General features: G+C 34.0%; 2 protein-coding genes across 2 annotated transcripts in view; both read right to left on the reverse strand.

The window, feature by feature from the left end:
* LOC139845554 (uncharacterized) overlaps positions 1–17,030 on the reverse strand; it is a 29,553-nt gene extending 12,523 nt beyond the window's left edge. Inside the window, exon 1 of the mRNA XM_071835814.1 lies at positions 16,630–17,030. Within this exon, the coding sequence (XP_071691915.1) occupies positions 16,630–17,023 (394 nt within the window). The 5' untranslated portion in view covers positions 17,024–17,030. The remainder of the gene's footprint in view (positions 1–16,629) is intronic.
* A 3,704-nt stretch (positions 17,031–20,734) lies between these two features.
* On the reverse strand, positions 20,735–25,056 carry LOC139839625 (uncharacterized). Its single transcript, XM_071829748.1, has 17 exons — positions 24,948–25,056; positions 24,544–24,702; positions 24,381–24,446; positions 24,199–24,288; positions 23,803–24,117; positions 23,619–23,716; positions 23,465–23,500; positions 23,252–23,372; positions 22,926–23,162; positions 22,736–22,831; positions 22,522–22,626; positions 22,315–22,449; positions 21,884–22,221; positions 21,694–21,796; positions 21,434–21,601; positions 21,209–21,327; positions 20,735–21,117 (listed from the first exon to the last, which is right to left on the reverse strand). Exons 1-16 carry the CDS (start codon positions 25,044–25,046, stop codon positions 21,229–21,231), a joined length of 2,265 nt encoding a protein of 754 aa, XP_071685849.1. The 5' UTR covers positions 25,047–25,056; the 3' UTR covers positions 20,735–21,117; positions 21,209–21,228.
* Between the last annotated feature and the right edge of the window lie 2,122 nt (positions 25,057–27,178).

The raw sequence follows: 27,178 nt of genomic DNA on the forward strand, positions 1-27,178 counted from the left end.
CGATATTATTACAGGTAATTCAGATTCACCATGTAAATAAGCGTATTCCAAATGGTTTGGAAGTGGCTTTAACTCTAATTTCGGAGGTTCTTCTATCGATGATTTGTATCGATATCTGTCTTCTTCTTTTAGCATTTGAATTTCTTCTGTTGTTGGTTCATATCCATTAGCTATAAGTGTAGCTAACATTTCAGATTCATCAATTGGTTCATTACTTTCTCCTAAAGAACATTCTCCTGTTCCTTGTAATTCTGGAAATTCTTCTAATAATTCCGCATGTGCATCTATAGTTTGAATATAATAACATGTATCATCTGCAGATTGTGGTTGTTGCATTGCTCTATCAACTGAAAAGGTAACACTCTCATCCTCTATACTTAGGGTCAGTTTCTTACCGAACACGTCTATCATTACTTTAGCCGTGTTTAAGAATGGTCTTCCTAATATGAGAGGAACTTGAGAATCTTCTTCCATGTCCAAAACAACAAAATCTACTGGAAATACTAAAGTACCAACTTTAACTAGCATGTTCTCCATTATTCCTCTAGGATATTTTATTGATCTATCGGCTAGTTGTATGCTTATTCTGGTTGGTTTCAATTCTCCAAGGTCTAGTTTAGCGTATAGTGAATACGGCATTAGATTTATACTAGCACCTAAGTCTGCCAATGCTTCTATTGAACTAAGACTACCCAGAAAACATGGAATTGTGAAACTTCCTGGATCAGATAATTTTTCTGGTATCTTATTCAACAGCACTGCTGAACAATTAGCATTCATAGTAACAGCCGAGAGTTCTTCCATTTTCTTTCTATTTGAGATTAGATCTTTCAAAAATTTAGCATATCTAGGCATTCCTGAAATCACATCAATGAAAGGAAGATTTACATTTATCTGTTTAAACATATCCAAGAATTTGGATTGCTCGGCTTCAAGTTTCTCTTTCTTCATTTTACTCGGGTAAGGAAGTGGTGGTTGGTATGGTTTAACATAAGGTTTATCCTTAACTGTGTTATTTTCATTAACCTTTTCAACTACCGGCTCTTGTTCCTTATCTTGATCAGGTTGTGGTTCTTGTGGAGTAGGAATGGTTTCATCAGAAGTTACAGGTATTTCAGGTGGTTTAAGTGTTGTACCACTTCTTGTGGTAATGGCTTTAGCTGTTTCATTCCGGGGGTTAGCATTTGTATCGCTCGGTAAACTTCCCGGTTTTCTTTCACCTATTAACCTTGCTAGGTTACTTACTTCTTGTTCCAGATTTCGAATAGAAGCTTGTTGATTTCTAAATGCTTGAGCATTTTGTTCATTGGTTTGTTTCTGAGATGTGAAAAACTGCGTTTGAGTTTCAACTAGCTTCGTCATCATATCTTCTAAATTCGGCTTTTTATCATCGGTTTGTTGTGGTGGTTTGTTTTGGAAATTCGGTCTTTGCTGATTGTAAGTATTATTGGATACTTGTTGATTGCTAGGACCTTGTTGGTTGTTGTATGGAATATTTCGGTTATAATTCTGGTTTTGATTGTAAATCGGTCTTGGCGGTTGATAATTATTCTGATAATTATTTCCAGGCCTTTGGTTTATGTATAAAATATTCTCTCTTTGTTCCATTGTTAATTCAATACTGAGACAATCTTTTGTCAAATGTGGTCCTCCACACTGCTCACAACTAATTCGTATTGAGTGAATATCCTTAGTCATCTTTTCCATTCGTCTCTCCACAGCATCTATTTTTGCGGAAATGGAATCTAAGTCATGGCTAGAATCGGCTCTAGCTGCTTTAGATGATCTAATTATATCTTTTTCTTGGTGCCACTCATGTGAGTGGGAAGCAGTATTATCAATAATTTTGTAAGCATCAGTTTCGGTTTTCTTCATAATAGAACCACCAGCTGCTATATCTATGTCTTTTCTTGTAGTGATGTCGCATCCTCGGTAGAATATTTGTACTATTTGACAGGTGTCTAAACCATGTTGCGGACATCCTCTTAATAACTTTCCATATCTTGTCCACGCCTCATATAGAGTTTCATTTGGTTTCTGTGTGAACGTAACAATTTCTGCTTGAAGTCTTACGGCTTTAGATGCAGGAAAGAATTGTTTAAGAAATTTGTCAATTAAAACGTCCCATGTATCAATCGCCCCTTCAGGTAACGATTCCAACCAATCTTTGGCTTCTCCCTTTAAAGTCCAGGGAAATAACATGAGATATATCTGTTCATCCTCCACTTCTCGTATTTTAAATAGTGTGCAGATTATATTAAAGGTACGTAGATGTTCATTTGGATCTTCCTTTGGCGCACCACTAAATTGGTATTGATTAGTCACCATGTGTAAAATTTGTCCTTTGATTTCATAATCTGGCGCATTAATGTCTGGATGAGTAATTGCGTGACCTTGGCCAGTGCGTTTAGCTCTCATTCGGTCTTCCATACTTAAAGGTTCCAGATTCTCCATAATTGAATTTGTTGAATCGGTATCACTAGAGGATTCAGATTTAATAGTTCGTTCCTCAACAATCTCTGTTTGAATGATTGGTGGTTCCGGAGGAAATTTTAATGGTTCAGGATCTACGAACCGTTCCTGAATATTCTCTGGATTCTCAATTGTGAGGTTGGGTTCAAAAAATGGATTATCGGAAATTTGAACTGAAGTACTTGGTTGACTAGATGACGATTCTAAAGAAAAATCAACGGCGGTTATATTTGCTAAATGTCTTGATCTAGTTACAGGTGGTGAACGTACAAAAGGTGATGAACGTCTTGCTCGGTGCATTCACTGAATATCCTATTAGTTTTTAAAAGGAAAGAAAAATTATAATAAGTTATCCAATCAATAGACTTTTCTGATTTTGCCCACGTTTCGAATAGCCAAAAGATGCAGCAGAGGGGCAGGATTCGTTTGGTCTCAATATAATTGAGGACTGTTTGGCTCCAATAACCCGGTCCACGTACAAATCCAACTATTACTACGAACCAGAAAATTTTGATGTCTATCAATTTAACCACTCAAAATAAATTTTCGTAATTTTGAGAAATTTAGATAAGAAGTAGAAAAAATTCTAAGTCCTAAAAACTAGAATGGCGAGAAATAAGAGAGAAAAAGAGTTCGTCGCAAAAGGTCGAAAAAGAAAAAAAAATATGGTTGAAAAATAAAAGGTGACGGAAAAATAAAAGAAACTTATAAAAACTTAAAAATACTTTACTAACCTAACCTTATTACTACAACTAACTTAAAATTATAATCGCAAATTGAAATTACTAATTGGAATGATAATTGGTACATAGTAAAAGGTGTCTAAAAATATTAAAGCTTACAGGAAAAACTAAATCCCAAATGGAAATAACTTAAAAAGAAACTAAAACTTAAAAAGGCATCGCAAAATTCTAAAGCACCTAAATCTTAGTCTAAAGAAAAAGCACTTAAGGAATTCTACGGCAAAGCCTAAAAATCTAGGGGTAAAAATAACTATAGCTAAAACTAAGTTTAAAATTAAATATGAGCTAAAAATACAAATATTACGCTACAACGATTAAAAAGGTACAAAATATAAAAATATACAAAAAGTTGTAAAAAGTACAATTTTTATAAAAATATTATTTTTATATTATTTATTTAATAAAACTACTAATTTTACAATTTAATAAAACTAATTTAACCAAAATATATAAATAAAAAGTAAAAGTAAAAATAAAACTAAAACTAATAATAATAATAATAATAATAATTAGGTAATAATAATAATTATAATTAATAATAACCCGTAATCAATGCTCGATTAGGGCTTCCTGTCGCCTGTCAGATACCCTCCGCGAGTCGCGGCAATTTATAAAGAAAACCCCGCGAGTCGCGGGGTTCAGAATTTCAGCTGACAGATTAATCTTCAACGCGTTTTTCTTTTTTTATTTATTTTTTTATTTTCTGTTTTCTATTTTTATATAAATAAAAGATTTTAAAATAAAACTTATATTTTTATAAACTAAAATAAAAATAAAGAAACTTATAAAACTTAAATATTTAACAAAATCTTAAAAATACTTATATTTTTGTTTTTCTTTTTATATTTTCGAATTTTTAAAACGTATTTTTACAAAAACGACTTTTAATAAAAGTAACTAAAAATCTTTTTTTTTTTTTTTTTTATATTAGCGTTGCGCTTCCGGCGTTTAAGAGTGTTCCCCGGCAGCGGCGCCAAAAATACTTGATGTTATGCGAGGTGTATATAAAATAGTTATTATTTTACTAGGAAAAACTATTAAATACGATACAATTTTACACAAGATATTTATTTATTTATAGAATGGATATACTTAAACCTTGCTATAACACTTATAGGCAGTGTACCTAATCGTACAGTAGTGTAGTTTTTAGTAAGTCTGGTTCGTTCCACAGGGAAATCTTTAAACAAAGCTCAACTCTATATTAGTTTACTTTTATAAAAATACAAATATATATATAAGTAATATTATTATTATAAAGGGGGGTTTTTACCGTTTAATGACCGGTTTGTCGATTTTAAGACTTTAGTCGCAGTTAAAACCTAATGTAAAATATAAAATAAATACAAGACTTAAATTAAAGCGTAAAGTAAATAACGATAATGAAATTGCGAAGAATAAAAGTGCGATAAAATAAACTTACGATAATTAAAAAGTACGATAATTAAAAGTGCGAATAAATAAAAATAAATAAAAGTGCGATAATTAGAATTGCAATTAAATATAAAATAAAGGAAATTAAATATGAAATAAAAGAATTATGCTTATTTAAACTTCCGTAATCATGATGTTGACGTGTTGATTTTAGTTTTATGCCCATGGATTAATTGTCCTTTGTCCTGGATTATTTAATATGTCCGTCTGGTTTTTGTCCATAACAGTCCATCAGTCATAAATATAAATTGCAAGTGTCCTTGTCAAATTATTATTATACCCGAAGTTAAATATTCCAACTAATTGGGGATTCGAATTGTAACAAGGTTTTAATACTTTGTTTAATGAATACACCAGGTTATCGACTGCGTGTAAACCAAGGTTTTACCACTTTGTTAACAATTACACCAATTACCCTTGAATGTAATTTCACCCCTGTTTTGATTATTCTAATGGCTATTAATCCATTCCCGTGTCCGGTTAAATGAACGATTATTCGTACATATAAATACCCCGCCCATCGTGTCCGATTGAGTGTATATGGTAATTTATAGGGACGCCCAATTGTAAATCTTTATATTAACATTAACAAACTATCATTTAGTTAAACAAATATAAAGCCCATTAATAGCCCATAGTCTAATTTCCACAAGTGTCGTTCTTTTGTCCAAAGCCCAATTACCCAATTTTAGTAATTAGCCCAACATCATGATTACTTCGTTTTAAATAAGCATAATAATAACTTAGCTACGAGACATTAATGTAAAAAGGTTGAACATAACTTACAATGATTAAAAATAGCGTAGCGTTACACGGACAGAATTTCGACTTACACCCTTACAACATTCGCTAACATACCCTTATTATTAGAATTATAATTAAAATTAAAATTAAAATATAAATTATATATATATATCGTATATATAGAGAGAAGAGAGAAAATAGAATATTAAAAATGATCAGAATTCGGTTTGCTTTATAGCCAGAGTTGAAATTTGGGGCTCCGCGACTCGCGGCAAAATCCCCTTCAAACTCCGCGAGTCGCGGAGGTTAATTTTACAGCTCAGTCCTTGGAGTTTTCTCTGCCGACGGTTTTTAATATATATATATAATATATATATAATTAATATAATTAATTATATATTATATTATATTTATATACATAGTTAACTTGTAATTTTTAGTCCGTTGCGTCGAGCGTTAAGAGTTGACTCTGGTCCTGGTTCCGGATTTTCGAACGTCCTTGCGTACAATTTTATATTTTGTATTTTGCGTTTTGAATCTTGTACTCTTGTAATTTCGAGACGTTTCTTGTCAATAATTGGAACCTTTTTGATTGTCTTTTGTACTTTTGAGCTTTTTGGTCGTTTGCGTCTTCAATTCGTCGAATCTGTCTTTTGTCTTCACCTTTTATTATTTAAACGAATATCACTTGTAAATAGAACAATTGCAACTAAAAGCTTGTCTTTCTTGAGGAATAATGCTATGAAATATATGTTCGTTTTTAGCATTATCAAGTGCAACCGGGGGCTGTTTTGGGTTGGATAATTAAAAACCATCTTAAACTTTGAATTGGAGGTTTATTTTCTGGAAAAATGATTTTTACTATGAATATGATAACACATAAAAATTTCATGATTTAACTCAAAGTATAAGTATTTTAGAAAAATAATCATTTAAGGTTGTTTACATGATGGAAAATGATTAACTTCATAAGTTTCACTAAAGTTTGACCTATGACCTGTGATTTCGAATACAAACTAAGGTATTTACAGTTCATAGTCTTAAAGAGGAACTCGATCCAAGGAAGTGGCAAGTTGAATCAACGAAAACGGAGTTGTAACGAAGAAACTATGACCAAAACGAGATCGGATATCTAAGACTAGTTTAGCTACGAAAATAATTGGAGAAAATTAAATAAATCACATCTTTTTAAAATAACATGATATTTTATATATATGTACTCATAATTTAATTTTATATGGTTCAGGATCACCCGTAAACAATACGAGAAGATTAATCATAAGATCCCATGATTGTACGCAACACGTCATTTGACAACACCGGTACTTTATGTACGCAACACGTCATTTGACAACACCGGTACCGTGGGTCAAGATTAATCTCGACCAATACATATACGATGGGGGTTTTTATTTATTTCATTGGGGGTTTATTAAACACCTAAAAATGAACCATTAAAATTGAATTACTAACATCGGACTGCTAACTACGGACTAAGGAATTATTAAAAGTATTAAAAGTATTATAAGTATATATATGTGACGTTTGTTTAAAAAGAAAAGGTATTGATATATTATATATGGATAGGTTCGTGATATCAATCGGAGACCAAGTCAAAATTACATATCTTCAAGACGAAAGTGAGTATATAGTCCCACTTTTAAACTCTAAGTATTTCGGGATGAGAATACATGTATTTTATGTTTTACGTTATGGACACAAGTAACTGAAAAATATATTCTACGTTGAGTTGTACCACTGGCATACTTCCCTGTAGCTTGGTAACTGTTATTTACAGCGGTATTGTAAACGCGAATCCTGTTGATAGATCTATCGGGCCTGACAACCCCAACCGGACTGGACGACCAGTATTCAACGGTTGCACAGTACTTCGTTTTGTGACTACACTTGGTACGGTGTAGTAAGATTTCATAATAAAGGGAATATGCGACGTGATTAAATGTTAAGTATGGTTACCAAGTGCTCAACCACTTAGAATATTTTTATTAAAATGTTTATATGTGAAATCTTGTGGTCTATATATATATTGCTGCCGGCATTAAACCTATATCTCACCAACTTTATGTTGACGTTTTAAACATGTCTATTCTCAGGTGATAATTAGAAGCTTCCGCTGCAACATGTTGAATTTAAACAAGATCTTGAGTATGCATATTTGTGTCAAAAATAAAACTGCATATCGGAGGATTTGTAATGTAAAATATGCTAGAAATCGTATTGTTATCATCACATGTAAAGTTTGTAAGTCTAAGATTATCGCTAAACGATAATCATCTTTTTATTGTCTAAAGCTTGTATTAAAATAAGAGTTATGGTTTGTAATGTAAAATAAATGCAGTTGTTCTTTTAAAAATGTCGCATATAGAGGTCAATACCTCGCAATGAAATCATACGTTATCTAACTCGTTCTTATGGTTAAGGACGGGTTATGACATGTGGTATCAGAGCGGTGGTCTTAGCGAACCAGGTTTGCATTAGTGTGTCTAACTGATAAGTCGTTAGGATACATTAGTAAGTCTGGACTTTGACCGGGTCTGATTTAAAAACCATTGCTTATCATTGTTGGTTAAAATTTATATGTAAATATTATGTAGTACTAATGGGTTAGTTGTTGTGTGATAGATGTCGGGCTCAAACCTTGTTATCACATTCAGCGACTCCGAACCAGAATCTTCAGATGGTGTTCCAGTCATTAACCTATCCGATGACGAAAATAATATCTTTGGGGAAGACTCACAAATTCCGGATGAACTGACTATAGAGAACCCGGAAAGTGAACCCGAGGAGGAAAGTGAACCCGAGGAAGAAATACAGGAAATTACAAAAGACGAGTTCGAACTAGGAAAGAAACGAAAGGCTAATGAATTAGAAAATTCAAATCTCGAGTTTAGTAAGGATGATGTGGCACCAACTCCACTAGACACTACCACCCCTATTTTCGCTATTCCTATTCGTTCTATCCCGGCATCTAGTTCTTCAGCCCCACAGCCAAAATATAGGCAGACAGCTAGGATAAGCGTTAGGCGATTCATTGAACCTAAACGTCCTAGAAAATAGACCAAACGATGCGCTGCCGTATTAAACCATGGGATCATATAATGTTTTGTATAATATTATTAGTGTGGTTTGCTTAATGTTCGATGTAAGATAAGCATATGTAAAATAGTGAAGTGTGAAATGCAATAATTTTCCATGGTTAAGTATTATTTAGATGGTAGTAATTGATTCTGTACTAAGCTATTAAGTATGGACATTAACGGGTAGGTACTACCCTAGATATAATTATAAAACGCTAATAAAAAGAAAAGGCTTTTATAATAATACCTGGTTCATATAATTAATAAGCTATAATGTACTGTAAATATACACCTATAATATTCCATGTGAATAATTATTTTCTTTTCATTCTTATAGAAGAATATGGCGCGATTGAACCGAATGACGGAACAAGAAATCCAGGAACTCATCAATCAGCGAGTGAACGACAGAATGTTATGGGTCGAGGCTGCAAGAGGTGCTGCAGTTAACCCAAATCCTCGTGTGGGGTGCACTTACAAAACTTTTCAAGCTTGCAAGCCCTCATCATTCAGTGGAACAGAAGGACCGATCGGTTTAACCCGGTGGATAGAAAAGATGGAGACTGTGTTTAAAATAAGTGGTTGTGTTGAAAAGGACATGACCAAGTATGCATCGTGCACTTTACAAGATAGTGCACTCACGTGGTGGAAAAATTATGTGAAGGCTGTAGGAGGAGATGTAGCTTATGATACTCCTTGGGAAGAATTCAAAACAATGTTAATCAACGAGTATTGTCCAAGGAACGAGGTTAGGAAGTTGGAAGATGAATTACGAAGCCTGAAGGTTGTTGGTACTGAAATCACCAACTACAATCAGCGATTCATGGAATTAGTTTTGCTATGTCCTGAATTGGTTCCAACCGAAGAACGAAAGATTGAAATGTACAAAGATGGTTTGCCCAAAAAGGTCAAGGCAAATGTTACAGCATCGAAACCTAAGACAATTCGTGAAGCTATAACCATGGCAAACGAGCTAATGGATCAGGTCATCATGGATAAGAAAGTATCCAATACTGATGTGAAGGTATCAGGTAACAAAAGAAAGTGGAATGGAAATTATGATCGAGGTAACCAACAACAATCTTTTAAGAAACAAGAAATCACGCAAGGTGCGGGTAGTGGTTTAAGCTTTGGTTATAAAGGACAAAATCCTTTATGTAACCGATGCCACAAACATCACTCTGGCTACTGTAATGTGGTATGCAATAAATGTAATCGAAAGGGTCATCTTACTGAAGATTGTAGGGCTCTCGTTACAAATACAAATGGTACCAAGACTCCTGCCACCAATGCAAATAGAACTGCTTTGGCTACCATTACTTGTTATGGGTGTGGAAAACAAGGTCACTATAAGAGCCAGTGTCCGAATCCAGAGAAGAATAATGGATCTGCACGTGGAAGAGCATTTGTTATTAATGCTAGAGAGGCGTGTGAAGACCCGGAGCTTGTTACGGGTACGTTTACCATTAATAACTTATCCGCATCTATTATATTTGATACTGGTGCCGATAGAAGTTACGTGAGTAGAGGCTTTTACGCTAAATTGAATTGTTCATCATTACCTCTAGATGCTAAGTACATGATTGAGTTAGCTAATGGTAAACTAATTAAAGCCGATAAAATTTGCCGTGATTGTAAAATAAATTTAGCCGGAGAAACATTTAAAATTGACTTAATACCCGTAGAATTAGGAAGTTTTGATGTAATAGTCGGCATGGACTGGATGTCCAAAGTAGGAGCTGAAGTTGTGTGTGCCAAGAAGGCAATTCGCATTCCTTGTAAGGATAAAATGCCGGTGATGATTTATGGAGAGAAGGGTAACTCAAAGCTAAAACTCATTAGTTATTTGAAAGCTCAAAAGTGCTTGAAGAAAGGGTGCTATGCTATCTTAGCACATGTTAATAAAGTCGAAAAGAAAGAAAAAGAGAAGTGCATCAACGACGTGCCTGTGGCAAGAGATTTTCCTGAAGTTTTTCCGGAAGAGTTGCCGGGATTACCTCCATTTAGATCTGTAGAATTTCAAATAGATTTAGTACCAGGAGCTGCACCAGTTGCCCGTGCTCCATATAGACTTGCACCGTCCGAGTTAAAAGAACTTCAGAGTCAGTTAAAAGAATTACTGGATCGTGGATTCATACGACCAAGTACTTCACCGTGGGGAGCTCCAATTTTATTCGTCAAGAAGAAAGACGGATCTTTCCGAATGTGTATAGATTATCGTGAATTAAATAAGTTAACTATCAAGAATCGGTATCCACTACCGAGAATTGACGACTTATTTGATCAACTCCAAGGATCATGTGTGTACTCGAAAATTGACCTAAGATCGGGCTATCATCAATTACGCGTCAAAGAAGAAGATATACCGAAAACTGCTTTTCGGACACGTTACGGTCATTACGAATTTTTGGTCATGCCGTTTGGGTTGACAAATGCGCCAGCTGTATTCATGGACCTCATGAATCGAGTTTGTAGTACGTATTTAGATAAGTTTGTTATTGTTTTCATTGATGATATTCTTATCTATTCCAAGAGTGAGCAAGAGCATGAGCAGCATTTAAGGTTGATATTAGAGTTGTTGAGAAAAGAACAGCTATATGCTAAATTTTCTAAGTGTGCTTTTTGGTTGAAAGAAGTGCAATTTCTTGGCCACGTTGTTAGTAGCAAAGGAATTCAGGTTGATCCAGCAAAAATTGAAGCCATTGAAAAATGGGAGACTCCTAAGACACCAATGCAGATACGCCAATTTTTGGGTTTAGCCGGTTATTATAGAAGGTTTATTCAAGATTTTTCCCGAATAGCTAAGCCGTTGACAGCGTTAACGCAAAAAGGGAAGAAATATGAATGGACCTCTGAGCAGGAGAGTGCATTTCAATTACTGAAGAAGAAGTTAACTACGGCGCCTATTTTATCGTTACCAGAAGGGAACGATGATTTTGAAATATATTGTGACGCTTCGCGACAAGGTTTTGGTTGCGTTCTTATGCAACGGAAGAAAGTTATTGCATACGCATCCCGACAATTAAAGATTCACGAGCGGAATTATACGACGCATGATCTAGAACTGGGAGCAGTCGTGTTTGCATTGAAGATATGGAGACACTACTTGTATGGGGTTAAATGCACTGTGTTTACTGATCATAAAAGCCTTCAACATATTTTTGATCAAAAACAGCTGAACATGAGGCAACGTAGGTGGGTTGAGTTAATAAATGACTATGATTGTGAAATTCGTTATCATCCCGGGAAAGCGAACGTGGTGGCCGACGCTCTAAGCAGAAAGGAACGAGAACCAATTCGAGTACGAGCGATGAACATAAAAATTCGCATGAATCTCAACTCACAAATCAAAGAAGTTCAACGAGAAGCACTTACTAAAGAAAATATAGGAAATGAAATAATGAAGAAGTATGAGAAGCAACTCGTTATGCGGGAAGATGGAATTCGATATTTTGCAAATCGTATTTGGGTACCGAAGTTGGGTGGATTAAGGAAGTTGATATTGAATGAGGCACATAAGACAAGATACTCGATACATCCTGGAGTTGGAAAGATGTACCAAGATCTTAAGACACATTATTGGTGGCCTAATTTAAAGACAGACGTTGCAACATATGTTGGGGAGTGTTTAACTTGTTCCAAAGTCAAAGCAGAACACCAGAAGCCGTCAGGGTTACTTCAACAACCAGAAATCCCAGAATGGAAATGGGATGGTATTACCATGGATTTCATCACGAAGTTACCAAAGACTGCCTGGGGATACGACACCATTTGGGTGATTGTTGATCGTCTCACCAAGTCTGCACATTTCTTGCCTATAAAGGAAACGGATAGAATGGAGAAACTATTACGATTGTATATAAAGGAAATTTTTTCAAGGCATGGAATACCTATTTCCATTATATCTGATCGTGATAGTAGATTTACCTCAAAGTTCTGGCAATCACTACAGGAGGCCCTAGGAACTCGTTTGGATATGAGCACCGCATATCATCCGCAAACTGACGGGCAGAGTGAAAGAACAATTCAGACTCTTGAAGACATGCTCAGGGCATGTGTGATCGATTTTGGAAACGGATGGGATAAGTATTTACCGTTAGCAGAATTCTCGTATAATAATAGTTATCATGCGAGCATTAAAGCTGCGCCATTTGAAGCACTGTATGGGAGGAAGTGTAGATCTCCTATCTGTTGGAATGAAGTAGGAGATCGACAATTAACTGGTCCCGAGATCATACATGAAACTACTGAAAAGATAGTACAAATCAAGGAGAGATTGAAAACAGCCCGTAGTCGCCAAAAGAGCTACGCCGATGTCCGAAGGAAACCATTAGAGTTTCAGATCGGTGACATGGTTATGTTAAAGGTGTCACCTTGGAAAGGAGTAATACGTTTTGGAAAAAGGGGTAAACTAAACCCAAGGTATGTAGGCCCGTTCAAGATCATCGAACGCATTGGACCGGTAGCTTATCGACTCGAGTTACCGCAACAACTCGCCGGAGTACATAATACTTTTCACGTCTCAAACCTTAAGAAGTGTCTTGCAAAGGAAGATCTCACCATTCCTCTTGAAGAAATCCATGTCGATGAGAAACTACAATTCGTCGAAGAACCAATCGAAATCATGGACCGTGAAGTTAAACAGCTCAAGCAGAGCAACATACCGATCGTTAAGGTTCGTTGGAATGCTCGAAGGGTCCCGAGTTTACTTGGGAACAAGAGGATCAGATGAAACAAAAGTATCCACACTTGTTTCTCGATGACGCAAAATAGGTACAATTTTAAAATTTCGGGACGAAATTTATTTAACGGGTAGGTACTGTAATGACCCGCACTTTTTCGATCGTTCTATACTTATAAGATTAATATTTACATAAATTAAACCTTACCAACATGATAAGCAATCCAAATTGTCGAGACTTATGTTTTTGAAATGAGTTTTACACAACGTTTGACCGTCTAGTTTGACCGATGATATCACGAACTATATAACATATGATAATTATACGTTTGTGTATATATATGTATATATACATATTTAACATGATCTAAGGATGTTTTAATATCTCATTTTGTATTAATAACAATAAGTTATAAGTATATTTTGAAACTACTAACTTAAGTTTTCAAAACGATAACCATACGTAACGTTAATTGACATAAATACTTATAATCTATAATGTTTATACATATATCGTATAAGTAATGTATTTAACCACTTTTTAAGGACTTAAACACATAAAACAATATAAGTGTATTCACAAAAGATAGCTATATTTGAATTCTCATTCCATTTTTCACAAAATTTCTATACGTATATCTAGAGTACATGTACTCGTATCATACCTAGCTTCTATACGTATTTACTATTGGTATATACACATCAAATCACCACCAACCAGCCCTTGTTCAATGCCTTATGTATAAGGTAACTACTTTTGTTATCTAGTATGACAATTTCACATGATTAAAAGATTTTTTCACAAAATTACAAACTTATACACCTTTTACACCACCATTTATACTCCATTCCATTTTCATTTTACTACACATTTCCTTTAACTAAAACACACTCTTAAGAAACTCCATAACCATTCAGCTAGTATCCATGAAGATCTAGCCATAAAAACATCACTTAAACACCATAAGAAAAACCTTACAAAAACACTTCAAGAATCCTTTCAAGAACACAAGTTTACTTCCAATCTTTCATCCAATTCCATCACTCTTTTGGTTCTAGGTCTTTACTCCTCTTTTACAGCAATCTTGTCCAAGTAACTTGAGGTAGTAACTATGTTCATAACCTTATTCGATTCATATATGTATAGCTATCTTATTTTATGGTATAAAATTTTAACAACAAGAACATAGTTTGAATGTTTTCAAACTTGTTTGCAAACTAAATAGATCCTTCTAACTTAACTTTTAAAATACTTCAAGACCTGTAATATTTCATAAATATATGCTAATTTAACAAGGTATAACTTGGTTTTTCAAAGAACACCTTAAAAACTGAATTTACGACGTTGGAGTGCAACCGGGGGCTGTTTTGGTTTGGATAATTAAAAACCATCTTAAACTTTGAATTGGAGGTTTATTTTCTGGAAAAATGATTTTTACTATGAATATGATAACACATAAAAATTTCATGATTTAACTCAAAGTATAAGTATTTTAGAAAAATAATCATTTAAGGTTGTTTACATGATGGAAAATGATTAACTTCATAAGTTTCACTAAAGTTTGACCTATGACCTGTGATTTCGAGTACAAACTAAGGTATTTACAGTTCATAGTCTTAAAGAGGGACTCGATCCAAGAAAGTGGCAAGTTGAATCAACGAAAACGGAGTTGTAACGAAGAAACTATGACCAAAACGAGATCGGATATCTAAGACTAGTTTAGCTACGAAAATAATTGGAGAAAATTAAATAAATCACATCTTTTTAAAATAACATGATATTTTATATATATGTACTCATAATTTAATTTTATATGGTTCAGGATCACCCGTAAACAATACGAGAAGATTAATCATAAGATCCCATGATTGTACGCAACACGTCATTTGACAACACCGGTACTTTATGTACGCAACACGTCATTTGACAACACCGGTACCGTGGGTCAAGATTAATCTTTACCAATACATATACGATGGGGGTTTTTATTTATTTCATTGGGGGTTTATTAAACACCTAAAAATGAACCATTAAAATTGAATTACTAACATCGGACTGCTAACTACGGACTAAGGAATTATTAAAAGTATTAAAAGTATTATAAGTATATATATGTGACGTTTGTTTAAAAAGAAAAGGTATTGATATATTATATATGGATAGGTTCGTGATATCAATCGGAGACCAAGTCAAAATTACATATCTTCAAGACGAAAGTGAGTATATAGTCCCACTTTTAAACTCTAAGTATTTCGGGATGAGAATACATGTATTTTATGTTTTACGTTATGGACACAAGTAACTGAAAAATATATTCTACGTTGAGTTGTACCACTGGCATACTTCCCTGTAGCTTGGTAACTGTTATTTACAGCGGTATTGTAAACGCGAATCCTGTTGATAGATCTATCGGGCCTGACAACCCCAACCGGACTGGACGACCAGTATTCAACGGTTGCACAGTACTTCGTTTTGTGACTACACTTGGTACGGTGTAGTAAGATTTCATAATAAAGGGAATATGCGACGTGATTAAATGTTAAGTATGGTTACCAAGTGCTCAACCACTTAGAATATTTTTATTAAAATGTTTATATGTGAAATCTTGTGGTCTATATATATATTGCTGCCGGCATTAAACCTATATCTCACCAACTTTATGTTGACGTTTTAAACATGTCTATTCTCAGGTGATAATTAGAAGCTTCCGCTGCAACATGTTGAATTTAAACAAGATCTTGAGTATGCATATTTGTGTCAAAAATAAAACTGCATATCGGAGGATTTGTAATGTAAAATATGCTAGAAATCGTATTGTTATCATCACATGTAAAGTTTGTAAGTCTAAGATTATCGCTAAACGATAATCATCTTTTTATTGTCTAAAGCTTGTATTAAAATAAGAGTTATGGTTTGTAATGTAAAATAAATGCAGTTGTTCTTTTAAAAATGTCGCATATAGAGGTCAATACCTCGCAATGAAATCATACGTTATCTAACTCGTTCTTATGGTTAAGGACGGGTTATGACAGCTTCCCCACTTGTTTCGGCCCATAATCATTTGTATTATGTTGATCGAATTGTTTAGTGTCCTCATGCATATCTGTCACATGTTCTCCTTTTTTATTAATTAAATCACACCTACTTTTGTGGTTGATTGGTTTATGTTTCCTCTTTTTTCCATTATGTTGACCGAATTTTTTATTGTTCCCATGCATATCTACCACATGTTCCCTTTTTTATTAATTAAACCACAACTAGTACTTTTGTGGTTGATTGGTTTATGTACATCTGTAGCTAGTTTGTTATACCTATGTGTATATGTAACTCGTTTATCATCCCCGCAAGTTTCCCTCCCTAGTTCATCATCCCCATATGACTTTTTCAATTCACAAACCCTAGATTTTATCTTCCCTATATCTGGAAAAAAAGAAATAAAGGGTTTGAGTTTTATACCCGTGGATTTTGAGGAGGAAGCAATACCACTGAAGCCTTGATCGGCGGCGGTGGTGGTGGTTTCATCGGCGGCTGCGGCTGTTGATGCTTTACCTTTGCTTGGCTTTGTCCACCATTCTGGATACCCCTTAATCTCAAAGCACTGCTCAATCGTATGCTTGGATTTTCCACACCTTGTACACTTTAACTTTGATTTTTCGAATTTGGGTGGATGACCGGTACGGTGAGGTTGAGCCGGTGGTTTTTTGCCGTCAATTGCAGCTAACCCAACTGCAATTCCATGACTGGTCGAAGAATCATTCGTGGCTAACCCTAAAATCTGCTGGTGTGCTGCTTCCTTTCTCACGGCAGCATATGCCTCTTCAACAGTTGGTAATGGGTTTAATCTTAGCATTTCTCGTTTAATGGTATCATGTTTTCGATCTAAAGCATTTAAAAATTGGAACAATTTTTGTTCTACTCGTATTTTGTTGTATTTTGAGATGTCGGATGGATGCTCCATGGGGTTTGGATCTCTTCTTTCGAGTTCCCCCCATACTCCTTGCATCTTTATCCACAACTCTTCTAAAGACATGTTAGATTGTTCCATTTTAATTGCTTTTACATATAAATCATAAGTTTGAAGTTTATCTTGACCACTACTGTAAGTGGTAATTAGGGCATCCCAAAGGGCCTTGGCTGTTGGAAAAGATGTCAAATCACTTGCGAGATTTGGCTCAATGTTTTGTATTAACCAGGAGAAAACAACGAGATCATCCTGTTCCCATTGACTATTGCTTGAGTCATCACTTTCAGGTGCGTTTGAACTCAGGTGGTTTAGGAGGTTTTTCGATTCACCTCCTATGGCCACTTTCATCATTCGTGACCAAAGTGCATAGTTTTGACTGTTAAGATTAATATTAATCTTCAAGCTACTAGTCAATTTGGGTCTAGGTTGAAAACTCATACCATTTTTGAAAAAGTTTTCCAATTGAATTTGAAAATCAGTTTTGTTGCCCGATGACTCACTTTGAGACTCAGAATGGAGATGACTACCGTCCTCGGACATGGCAGTAATCTCTTAGGTAGATGAGACTAAAAAACGTGTATAATGATCAGGGATCTATACCGTTAGCTCTTATACCATGTTTAAACTAAAATTGATCGTTTGTATTGATAGATAATTTTTGATACAAGCTAAATTGTTATATGTTTACAATGAGAAGCTAAGCTATTTATAAGATAGAAAAAGTAACAGCTAATTCCTTTATTGGAATGGAGTTTTGTTACTTTTGAGGGAATCTACTTTTGACTAAAAAAGAAATAGCCGTTAGCCTGAGCTGAAAACCTGTTCTGATCCTTTTATCTCAACACGTTTGACAAAATTTATTGAAAATGCTGTGAACTGCAGAGTTTGCAAGGCTGCTGTAAAATTTGGAGTGTGCATTACTGTTGTGAACTTTCATTGTGGTTACAAAAGAGATTCATGGTTTGGAACGGGTTGATGAATGGTAATGTTGATATACCTGCTTCTGTTTGGTGATTTAATAGGATATGTTTGACACTCAGAGTCGCATCGCACTGTGATTTTTTTTTTTTTTTTTTGCTTTAAACCGTGATGAATGGAATCGGGTTGCAAATGAGAGTATTCGATGCGAAAATCTGTCGTTAAAGAAAAAAAATAAAGTCAACTTTATATCAAGAAGATACTTAAATGAAGAAAAGTCTTGCCACATCACATGTGCAAATTCCTTGGTTAGCATATTAGCTAATTTCAAATTCAACAAACATATTAATGCATCTCTCTGATGGTGCTTATGTTTCTAAATTTTAAATGAGTGATTGATGAATTACAGAGTAAAACTTTTCACTGTAGCAAACTACACTTTGTGAATTTTATTGAGAATGTTGTATCAGTAAAACTGCAAGTTAATTTAATTTTATAGCTAAAATGAGTGATTATTTTAGCTATTTGTATTAAAATGGTCAACTCTCATTTGGATGTATATCTCTTTTAACTTTACAAACAAGGGGTACTGATTTCACTATGTTGTTACTTATGATCTTAATGTATCTTAGAGAGAAGTATTACTTCTTATTCCTATAGGTGGCAATATGAGATGACTAATTTGTGGTATCTCCTATAATATAGACATATTTAAATATTTAATACTTCGTATGTTACAAGTTGAAATCATGTATGACATTTTAAAAGTAAATAATGATTACATGATATATAAGATTTGTTTGGTATCTTCTATAATATAACATACGTTACTAAATAATAGAACTCCAAAGCCGAAACGATGATAATAACCATCATTTAACATAACCATTATCAACTATCAACTATTATCAATATATAAGACTTATATGGTAGCTTGTGAATTCGCGGGTTATAAACGATGTATGATTAATTGTTTTTTAAAAATTCAAGGAGGACTACACAACCTTCTCCACATGCTACTCAGCAACTATAGTCATCTTTGGTGTTGTTAAGTGATGAGAAAAAAATATTGATTCATGTAAGTTGATTTTCCATTTCAAACTATCTTTGTTGTGGTAAAATGGGTGGTAAACTTCGTGAAAAAAGTTTAAAGGAGATGAGAAGTATATTTGCTAGAAAACAATATGCTACTTCAATGTTTAAAGTAAATAACTAATTCAAAAAATTCGTTGCATTGAGTAATTTATGGGAACTTCGTCAAAGAAACATTTAGATAAATGATACTACAATAGTCTACAATAAAAAAAATCATAGTACAATTATATAGCCAACGTGAAGTTATCAATTACATTTTTCTTTTAACAGTTTGAACTTTGGTTATATTTAGTCTTTTTATATATAAGACTTAATTTATATCTACAATTTAGTTGAAGTTCATACTCTGTCTTAATTTGTTTCTTATACAGTGCACATATAAAATATATACTATACTTGCATACATTTGTATCTTAGAGAAATTTTTGTCAAATTTAATTTTTGACGATCATACACTAATTACATTTGCACTTTTTATTGCAGTTGAAAGATGTTCACACATGGTCGTGGTAAAATACTTTCACTCTATAAGCACAATTTCTATAGTTTATATATAAGGAAGCTCCTTAGATATTGATCACTTGCATTTTTATTTTTATTTTGAACGGCATGATATTGTACTTTAAGAAAACCCGTGAGTAAACCTTACTAGATATGGACATAATTCACCATTTACAAAAAAACCCCAAAACACTTCATAATCAATTGCAAAGCAAATTTGCATTATGAAAATCCTTAATTGAAGATCGAACTCGAGACCTCTCAAATACAAAGGGAAGTAACTACTCGGGTAAACTGAATCATTCATATATAGCATAGTCCAAGCGAACCCACTTAAAATCTTTACTAAACTATGATCGTCCATCATATTAGCAAATACACGTATTTTTTTGGAACGACGCAAATAAACGTATTTTTAAGCTTAATGCGCGAAAATAATAAGAAATCAGCTCAAAGAGCACTAAAAAAGGTACTAACGGCGGTGAGACTCCTACGGGTGATAAGAAGCTTAAAAAATGAAGCCAATTTCTTTGAAATCCCACTATAGTAATCCCAATAATAATAGAGGTGGATAAATCATTTACATTCTTAAAATGAATATCAACTGTGTTTTGTAGTTCCAAAACAACGACGCTTGGTGTCATACAGATGAATTTCAGTTTTCGCTCGAAGGAAAATTCCGGGGATGTTGATGGGTTTGATTCTTTTCTCAACATTGATGACTTTGGTTACCAGAAAACTATAGATAATTGTTGTTAGAAACACTCATTGAAGAAAATGTCAGAATCAAATCAATCAGCGTTTCACGTTTGTTTTTATATTCTAATCGAGAAGGAAAGATTTTCCAAATTAGTGGATCTAACAACATAAAAAGTCGTTTTTCCAGCCATCAATCCAAATTACCTAAATACGTGTTTTATTCATCTAAGCAGAGTCGAAGCCTTTTTGGCTCAAAATACACCATGTCAAAAGAAAAGCATGCAGCATTTAGGCTCAATTTCATGAGCTTGCATAGGGTTGTCTCGTACTACTTTGGGTTCTTAAGGCTTATATATTAAAAATAAAAAAAATTAAACGAGCCACTTGAAATAAAAATCATGCTTAGTCAGTCCTCTCTAAAGTTATCTTTAGTTACAAAAATATAGTAACAATCAAATGAGACACTTAAATAACATGAACAGAACACAAACTTAACTTACTTGGTTGACTGAAAACGGTATTATTTGCAAGTAAAATACTTGGTTTCTAAACATTCAGTCTTTCAGATCTCGACATCATCTTTACGTATTCAAGCGCTATTTCTTTGAATTCAGATGTTCTCTGCCCACTAAATATCATAATAGCAAAAAAACCTTCAACAAGGTTGTTGGTGTATCAGGAAGTGTTTCACCATTCATAAAACTACCTAGTATCACCTTCAAGCATCTTACAACACCAAACTCTATCTGAATATGCTCTTTTCTGCTCTGCTTATGGCAAAAGATTTCACTACTAACTATTTCCCAATAAAATAAAAGAATAACATTAGTTAATTATATAAAGAAATAGAGATCTTACCTGATGGATACATAGATTCATCATCTTCCAGGCACGATCCTGTAGTTGAGTATAACATCTTCAGGCTTTTTCCATATATAAGTACGCACAGTTGCTAAGCTCATGTCAGGGGTCAAAACCTGGATAACAACATACAACTGATTAGATTTGCACATTTATAACATAACTGACTGAATATATATTTTAAAAAGTTCGATTTGACCATAGATAATGAAATAAACTTACCTGATTATTGCATAAGATTTCTATACAAGGTTTAAGCTTTTGCCACGGTTTGAGTCCAGATCTAAAGATTCCGTCTCCTCCAGATAACCCAGGAGCAAAAGTTCCATCGATACTCAAACTATCCAATGGTTTATCCAGAACCAGTTTCTCCACCACATAATTAACAACCTTACAAAAATTTAAAAGATATGATACTTTAGCATTTTCATATTGTTTCATACCTTTTGAGTCATACATCATCACAGTATTAAAGTACTTACCTTGTGTATTCTTAAAATACGAGGTGCACTCAGCTTCCCTTGTGTCACAGTCTGTGTAGAAGCTGCACCTGCAAGTTTGTATGGCTGTAAATAGAAGCTGCACCTGCAAGTTTGGACAATTTTAGCCGAATTATTTTAATGTGACTTACTTTGTTATGTACAATATCAAAAAAGGTAGATGGTTATTTACTTAGTGTGTTCTCGTGTGGGCATTCGATTATGCAAGACACAATCCAAAACCCACCACGGTAGGTCCTTGTCATCTTCGGTTCCGTCCATTTCAGTAATTTTTTTCCTCCATGGTCCATTTTGTGAACCCTCAGTTATAACTGAAGGAGGGGAAGACTTTGAAAAGTCAAACGGAGGATACACTGCACAATCATTTTCAGTATCACCATCTAAGTCAACTTTTGAATTTGAGATACTTCTAGAAGCTTGTATTTCTCCATTTTGTAACCCAGGTTTATGCTTTTTCTTAGACAGCCAATGCGCCAACAGTCCTATGAGAGTTTCTCTTGCCAAGTTAACCTATTTAACAAAAGAAAAATGTTATGTTCTCTACAAATTGCCTTAGTTTATATAAAAATGGGTACAAAAAAGGGGAAACTAAAATATGCAGACCTTGTCATCCTCGGCTTTTTCGATGATGTTAAGATCGGCAGAATACATTTCGGCTGAAAAGCATTGTGGAGTATCTAAATGCACAGACAAGTTCCCAAGCCTACTATCTACTGTAAACCAAGCAGGAATGCTGACCTGGACAACAATGGTCAAGTCAAAGTCAACTGAAAAGTTTCATAAAATGGTCAACAAGTTTGTGATACGCACCATCTCAAATAATTCTTCTTTCTTCTTATCAAATGAAACCTGTCCATAGTCTTCAATCACCACACCTTTAGTGATCTCCCAAAGTTTTATATACCCAGCATTATCCTATATTAATTACCACACAATTTTTAATAACTATTAGTACAATTTATCATAATTTCATTTTTCCTATTATATTAAACTGTCAAAAATGATAATGAAAAGTAGTGTTGACCTTGGTCAAAACATGTCTTCTGTTGTTCATAATTTCATACTGCACGATAGCTGGGATTCCATCAATACTGAAGGTTGGTTCTTTATAAACAGGAACCTAGATGTTTTATCAGCTTATTAAAATCTCATAATCAAGGGACATTTATTATTATTATTACTTTATTGTTTTTAGAATAAAAGATGTATCTCACAGGTGTAGATCCTTCCAAGGAAGCCCTAGCCCTAGAAAACGACAAATTCCCAGCTAGAAAAGAACCACCTCTTTGAAACACTTTTTGAGGATTTCGACCTTCAGCGGGCCATCTATGAACTGAAGAATCGGTTGTTGCAACCCATATACCATCATCATGCATTGCTAGTTGTTGAATTGGGTGATCCTTTGTGCAAAGTAATATACTCTCCCTTGTCGAAAGGTCAGTTAAGTACAACTAAAAATGAACAACATATAAATATGACATAGTAAACTCAACTGTAAAACTCATACCATAAACGTCGAGAAACATAAATGTGCTCTTACCGATAAATCACGTCCACCGCTATAGACATGACTGAATGTAGGAGTGCTTGCAAGTGCCCAGACCGAATCTGTATGAACGGCATATGAATGCACACATCGCTGCTGACCAAGATCCCATAATCTATAAACAATGAAAAAACATTACTACATTTTTGACCAATAAAACATACTAATGTTTATGTTTACAGTTTAACCTCATCTTCAGATGTTTACCTGATCATAGAATCTGAGGATCCTGATAAGCAGAATCTGCATGAGAGACATTAAAAAACTATTAAAACACCAAAATATTTCATCCGAATGTACCTTAAATCTCAATCAAGCCACATCACTACCTCATACTACAAATATACACAACAAAACAAACCTCCCAGTGGAGTCGAGAAGCAAAGCCCTAATATTATCTGTATGTCCTCGAAGCTTCATCATCTTCGAACCACTTCTAGGATCCCATACACGTACAGCCTACAGTTTATCAAACATTCTAAAAATTATACCATTTCAACTATAAGAATATATGAATAAAAAACTAAAAGCTACACCAGAATTACCTTCTCTGTTCCACCAGAAACTAGAAGAGTTCCAGTATCGTTCATTGCTAATGCATACACAGACTCTTTATGTCCTTTAGCAGAAATTGGAACATATCCTTGAGGTACATTCGTTTGCAATGAAATATTATTACTTGAACTGATAGTACGCAGACTTGTTACAGGCATTGAACTTCCTGACCCTGACCCGTTTGACCCATTTCCATGATGATCGTCTTCAGCTGACTCGATAGACTTGGTGATAGGAGAAAGTGCAGCTTCAAGATCCCAAATGAACACCTCACCACCAAGCCCACCAGAGGCAATAATATTGCTCTACAATCGTACACGGACACAAAGAAAATCAATTTTCAATAGCATATGCAATAAACCTGGATATATGTGGCAGGTATATACATTTTGTTCAGATGCAGCAAGACAAGTAACATAATCTGTGTGTTGACGAAAAGTCCTTTTGCAAGCTCCATTAGAATAGCAATCCCATGCCTAATAGTACAATGTGATATTACATTCAGTTCAAATTTTGTTAAAGAGTATTGTATTTATCAAAAAATTTCAATCTTACACTGAGGACAGACCTTGATGGTGGTATCTGAAGAGCAGGATACAAGAGTATTCCCTCCTGCAAGTACTGCATCATTTACCTGTACTCACACAAATATCCAATACTCCAACATTAAATATCTATATTAAAGAATTTATGATTGGTAATACAAAGTTATCACGAATGAAGAACCATACCCAGTCAACATGAGACTCGAAGGTGGCTGAGCAGGTAGCATCCTCCTCGGTCAACTCCCATCTCTTAAGCGTGCCATCACGGCTCCCAGTGAAAAGGTAACTTGAGTTATCTGGTTTTGATTGCTTCAATATAGCTAAGCAGTTCACACCTGCACAGTGCTGCAAAAAAAAAAAAAAAAAATAATAAAAAAATACAAGTGTTTCAAATATTACCTTATGACTGTCTATATCTACAGTCAAAAAAAAATTTGCCTACATATAAACTCGGTTTAACTTGAACGTCTATATATTTCATTATGGGTATAGATATAAAAAAGTATATATCTCGAGTTCTCTATGTGTGTATACACTTCAAGAAAACTTTTTAATTTGTTAAAGCTCGATTTAATCATATGATAACTGACCTTTGTGTCGTCAGCATCATTCAACACATAAGTAAATCTCTTCTCCTTACGAGGACGGACCGAATTAGAGGCACTCCCTGCTATGCCCACCCGGTGCATTGCAAAATTTCCTGAAGCAAATTTAAAAAGTAAAGGTATGACTATGACAATATCTCTTCAAGTGTCATTTATGAGCACTCAAATTGTGTTCTAATACTTTGGTGACAGCGATGTAATTCTCTTTCTAAGTAAATAATAAACTACAAAATGATATTTTGATCCCCATACACTTTTTCACGCATCTACTTATTATCTTAAAAAACAAGCAAGCCTTAGTTATCACATTGAACTCGCCATTCAACTTCTTCAACTATTAATAAAAATTATTACATATACTCACGTAGTCGTCCTTTATAATATTAACAAGTATCAAGACCATTTTACCATTTCAAAACAAGCGCTACCGTAATCGAACTTAATACATGATGTATATCATATGAATTCTCCTTTCAATATTTGTGTAATCTAACTAGTATTCTGGAATAATTTTGAATATTATAACTAAAAGCACCAACTGAAATAATTCGGAAAGCAGTCCAACACTATCTACCATGAGTTTACAGTTTCTAGCACCACAAACTGGAACTATTGTTTTGAAAACCACATATTAAATACACAAATAAAAACAAACGTCAAATAATTAAGAACCTGAACAAAAACTAGTGGCCAAATAAAAAACCCTAAGCAACATAACTATCGAATTAAACACAAATAATAATAAATCAGATTTCACATATATACATACAATGAAACCGAAAATTAACCTCGATGACTGAAAGCTGACCTTAATGAAATAAAATAAGCTTGATCCTTTACAAATTGAGTTGTAGTTTTTCAATTCAAGTATTAATAACCGTACAATTGACACTCATCTGTATCAAACGACATCGCAGTGGTTTCTAATGTTGAAACTGAAAACAGTGAATTTATATAGAAGAGGATTATATAATAATATAAATAAACGTTCAGGAATCGAATGAGATTTGATTGTTTTTATTTGTGTAGAATTGAATTGATTGAAGAAAAAGGGGTTTGTGTTTGTTTGATGAGACGAAGAAAACGAGAATGATGTTAAAAAGTTGAATGTGTTAATGTTACGATCGGATGATAGTTGAAAAAAAAAAAAAGAGAGGTAAAAACTGTAAATTTGATTAGTAGCTACGTTGACTGGGAATCGTTTGACTCCGTCTTTTTCTTTTATTCCATGAAATCAAAGTAAAGATGAGTGATTTCAGATTTTGGGTGTCATTTTTGCGTTACTATTACTATAAATATAAAATAAAATAAATAAATTTACCAAACCTTTTAATGAATTTATCAACTGAAATCATGTACGTATCCTTTTTTTATTAAAACAACAAAACATAATATGAAGAGGTAAGATGTAGACAATTATTCCCCTACCCGAGAATAAAATAAATTATTTCTCCACTCAAAGTGAAAACACTCTTAAAAGTAGAGAAAGACATCTCCATCTCTATTCGACGGATAGATAGATTGTTTCCGAGTAGACCTCCGGCCAGTAAGTAGAAAAAATTTAAAAAATAAAATCAAATCAAATTGAAATGTCATAAAAATGATAAATTCAAATTTCCATTAGAATAAAGACAAGTTATTATCTATATATATCACATATATTTTTCATATATAATTGTAAATTGAATTTATTGAAAAGATAGACGGAATTATTACTCCTGAAACATCGTATCTTATACTCGTAAATAATTTGAGCAGTCATGGAAATATATAAATTTTGATCAAAAATATGTGATTAATGGTACTACAATACAAAGTATAAATGGTGGTAAACTACCTCTCGGTTGCAACAACACACGATGAGAAAATATTTGTCAATTGTGAGAGTTTTCTGACATCCACAATCAATCTCTCATGCATATCGGGATCCTCGTATTCTATGATCAGTTAAGCATTCGAAGAATTGAATATAAGAATAAACATAAACGTTATTATCTATATCCTAAAGGACGTGGGGTTTGTGGTCGTTTTGGCCACCCCCACCATACCAAACGACACCCAACCAAACTCAACCCCAAAAAAGGCAAAACACCCCCCTCAACTACAACCAACTTACAAAAACTACACCAAACTCCAGGAGGTAAAACATAAATTTTCTTACTTAAAATAAAAACTCCATCCAAAAGCTTCCACTGTCCGTATCTTCCTGCTCGACG

The sequence above is a fragment of the Rutidosis leptorrhynchoides genome, chromosome 4 (genome assembly GCF_046630445.1).
Source record: "Rutidosis leptorrhynchoides isolate AG116_Rl617_1_P2 chromosome 4, CSIRO_AGI_Rlap_v1, whole genome shotgun sequence".
In the NCBI taxonomy this organism is placed as follows: Eukaryota; Viridiplantae; Streptophyta; class Magnoliopsida; order Asterales; family Asteraceae; genus Rutidosis; species Rutidosis leptorrhynchoides.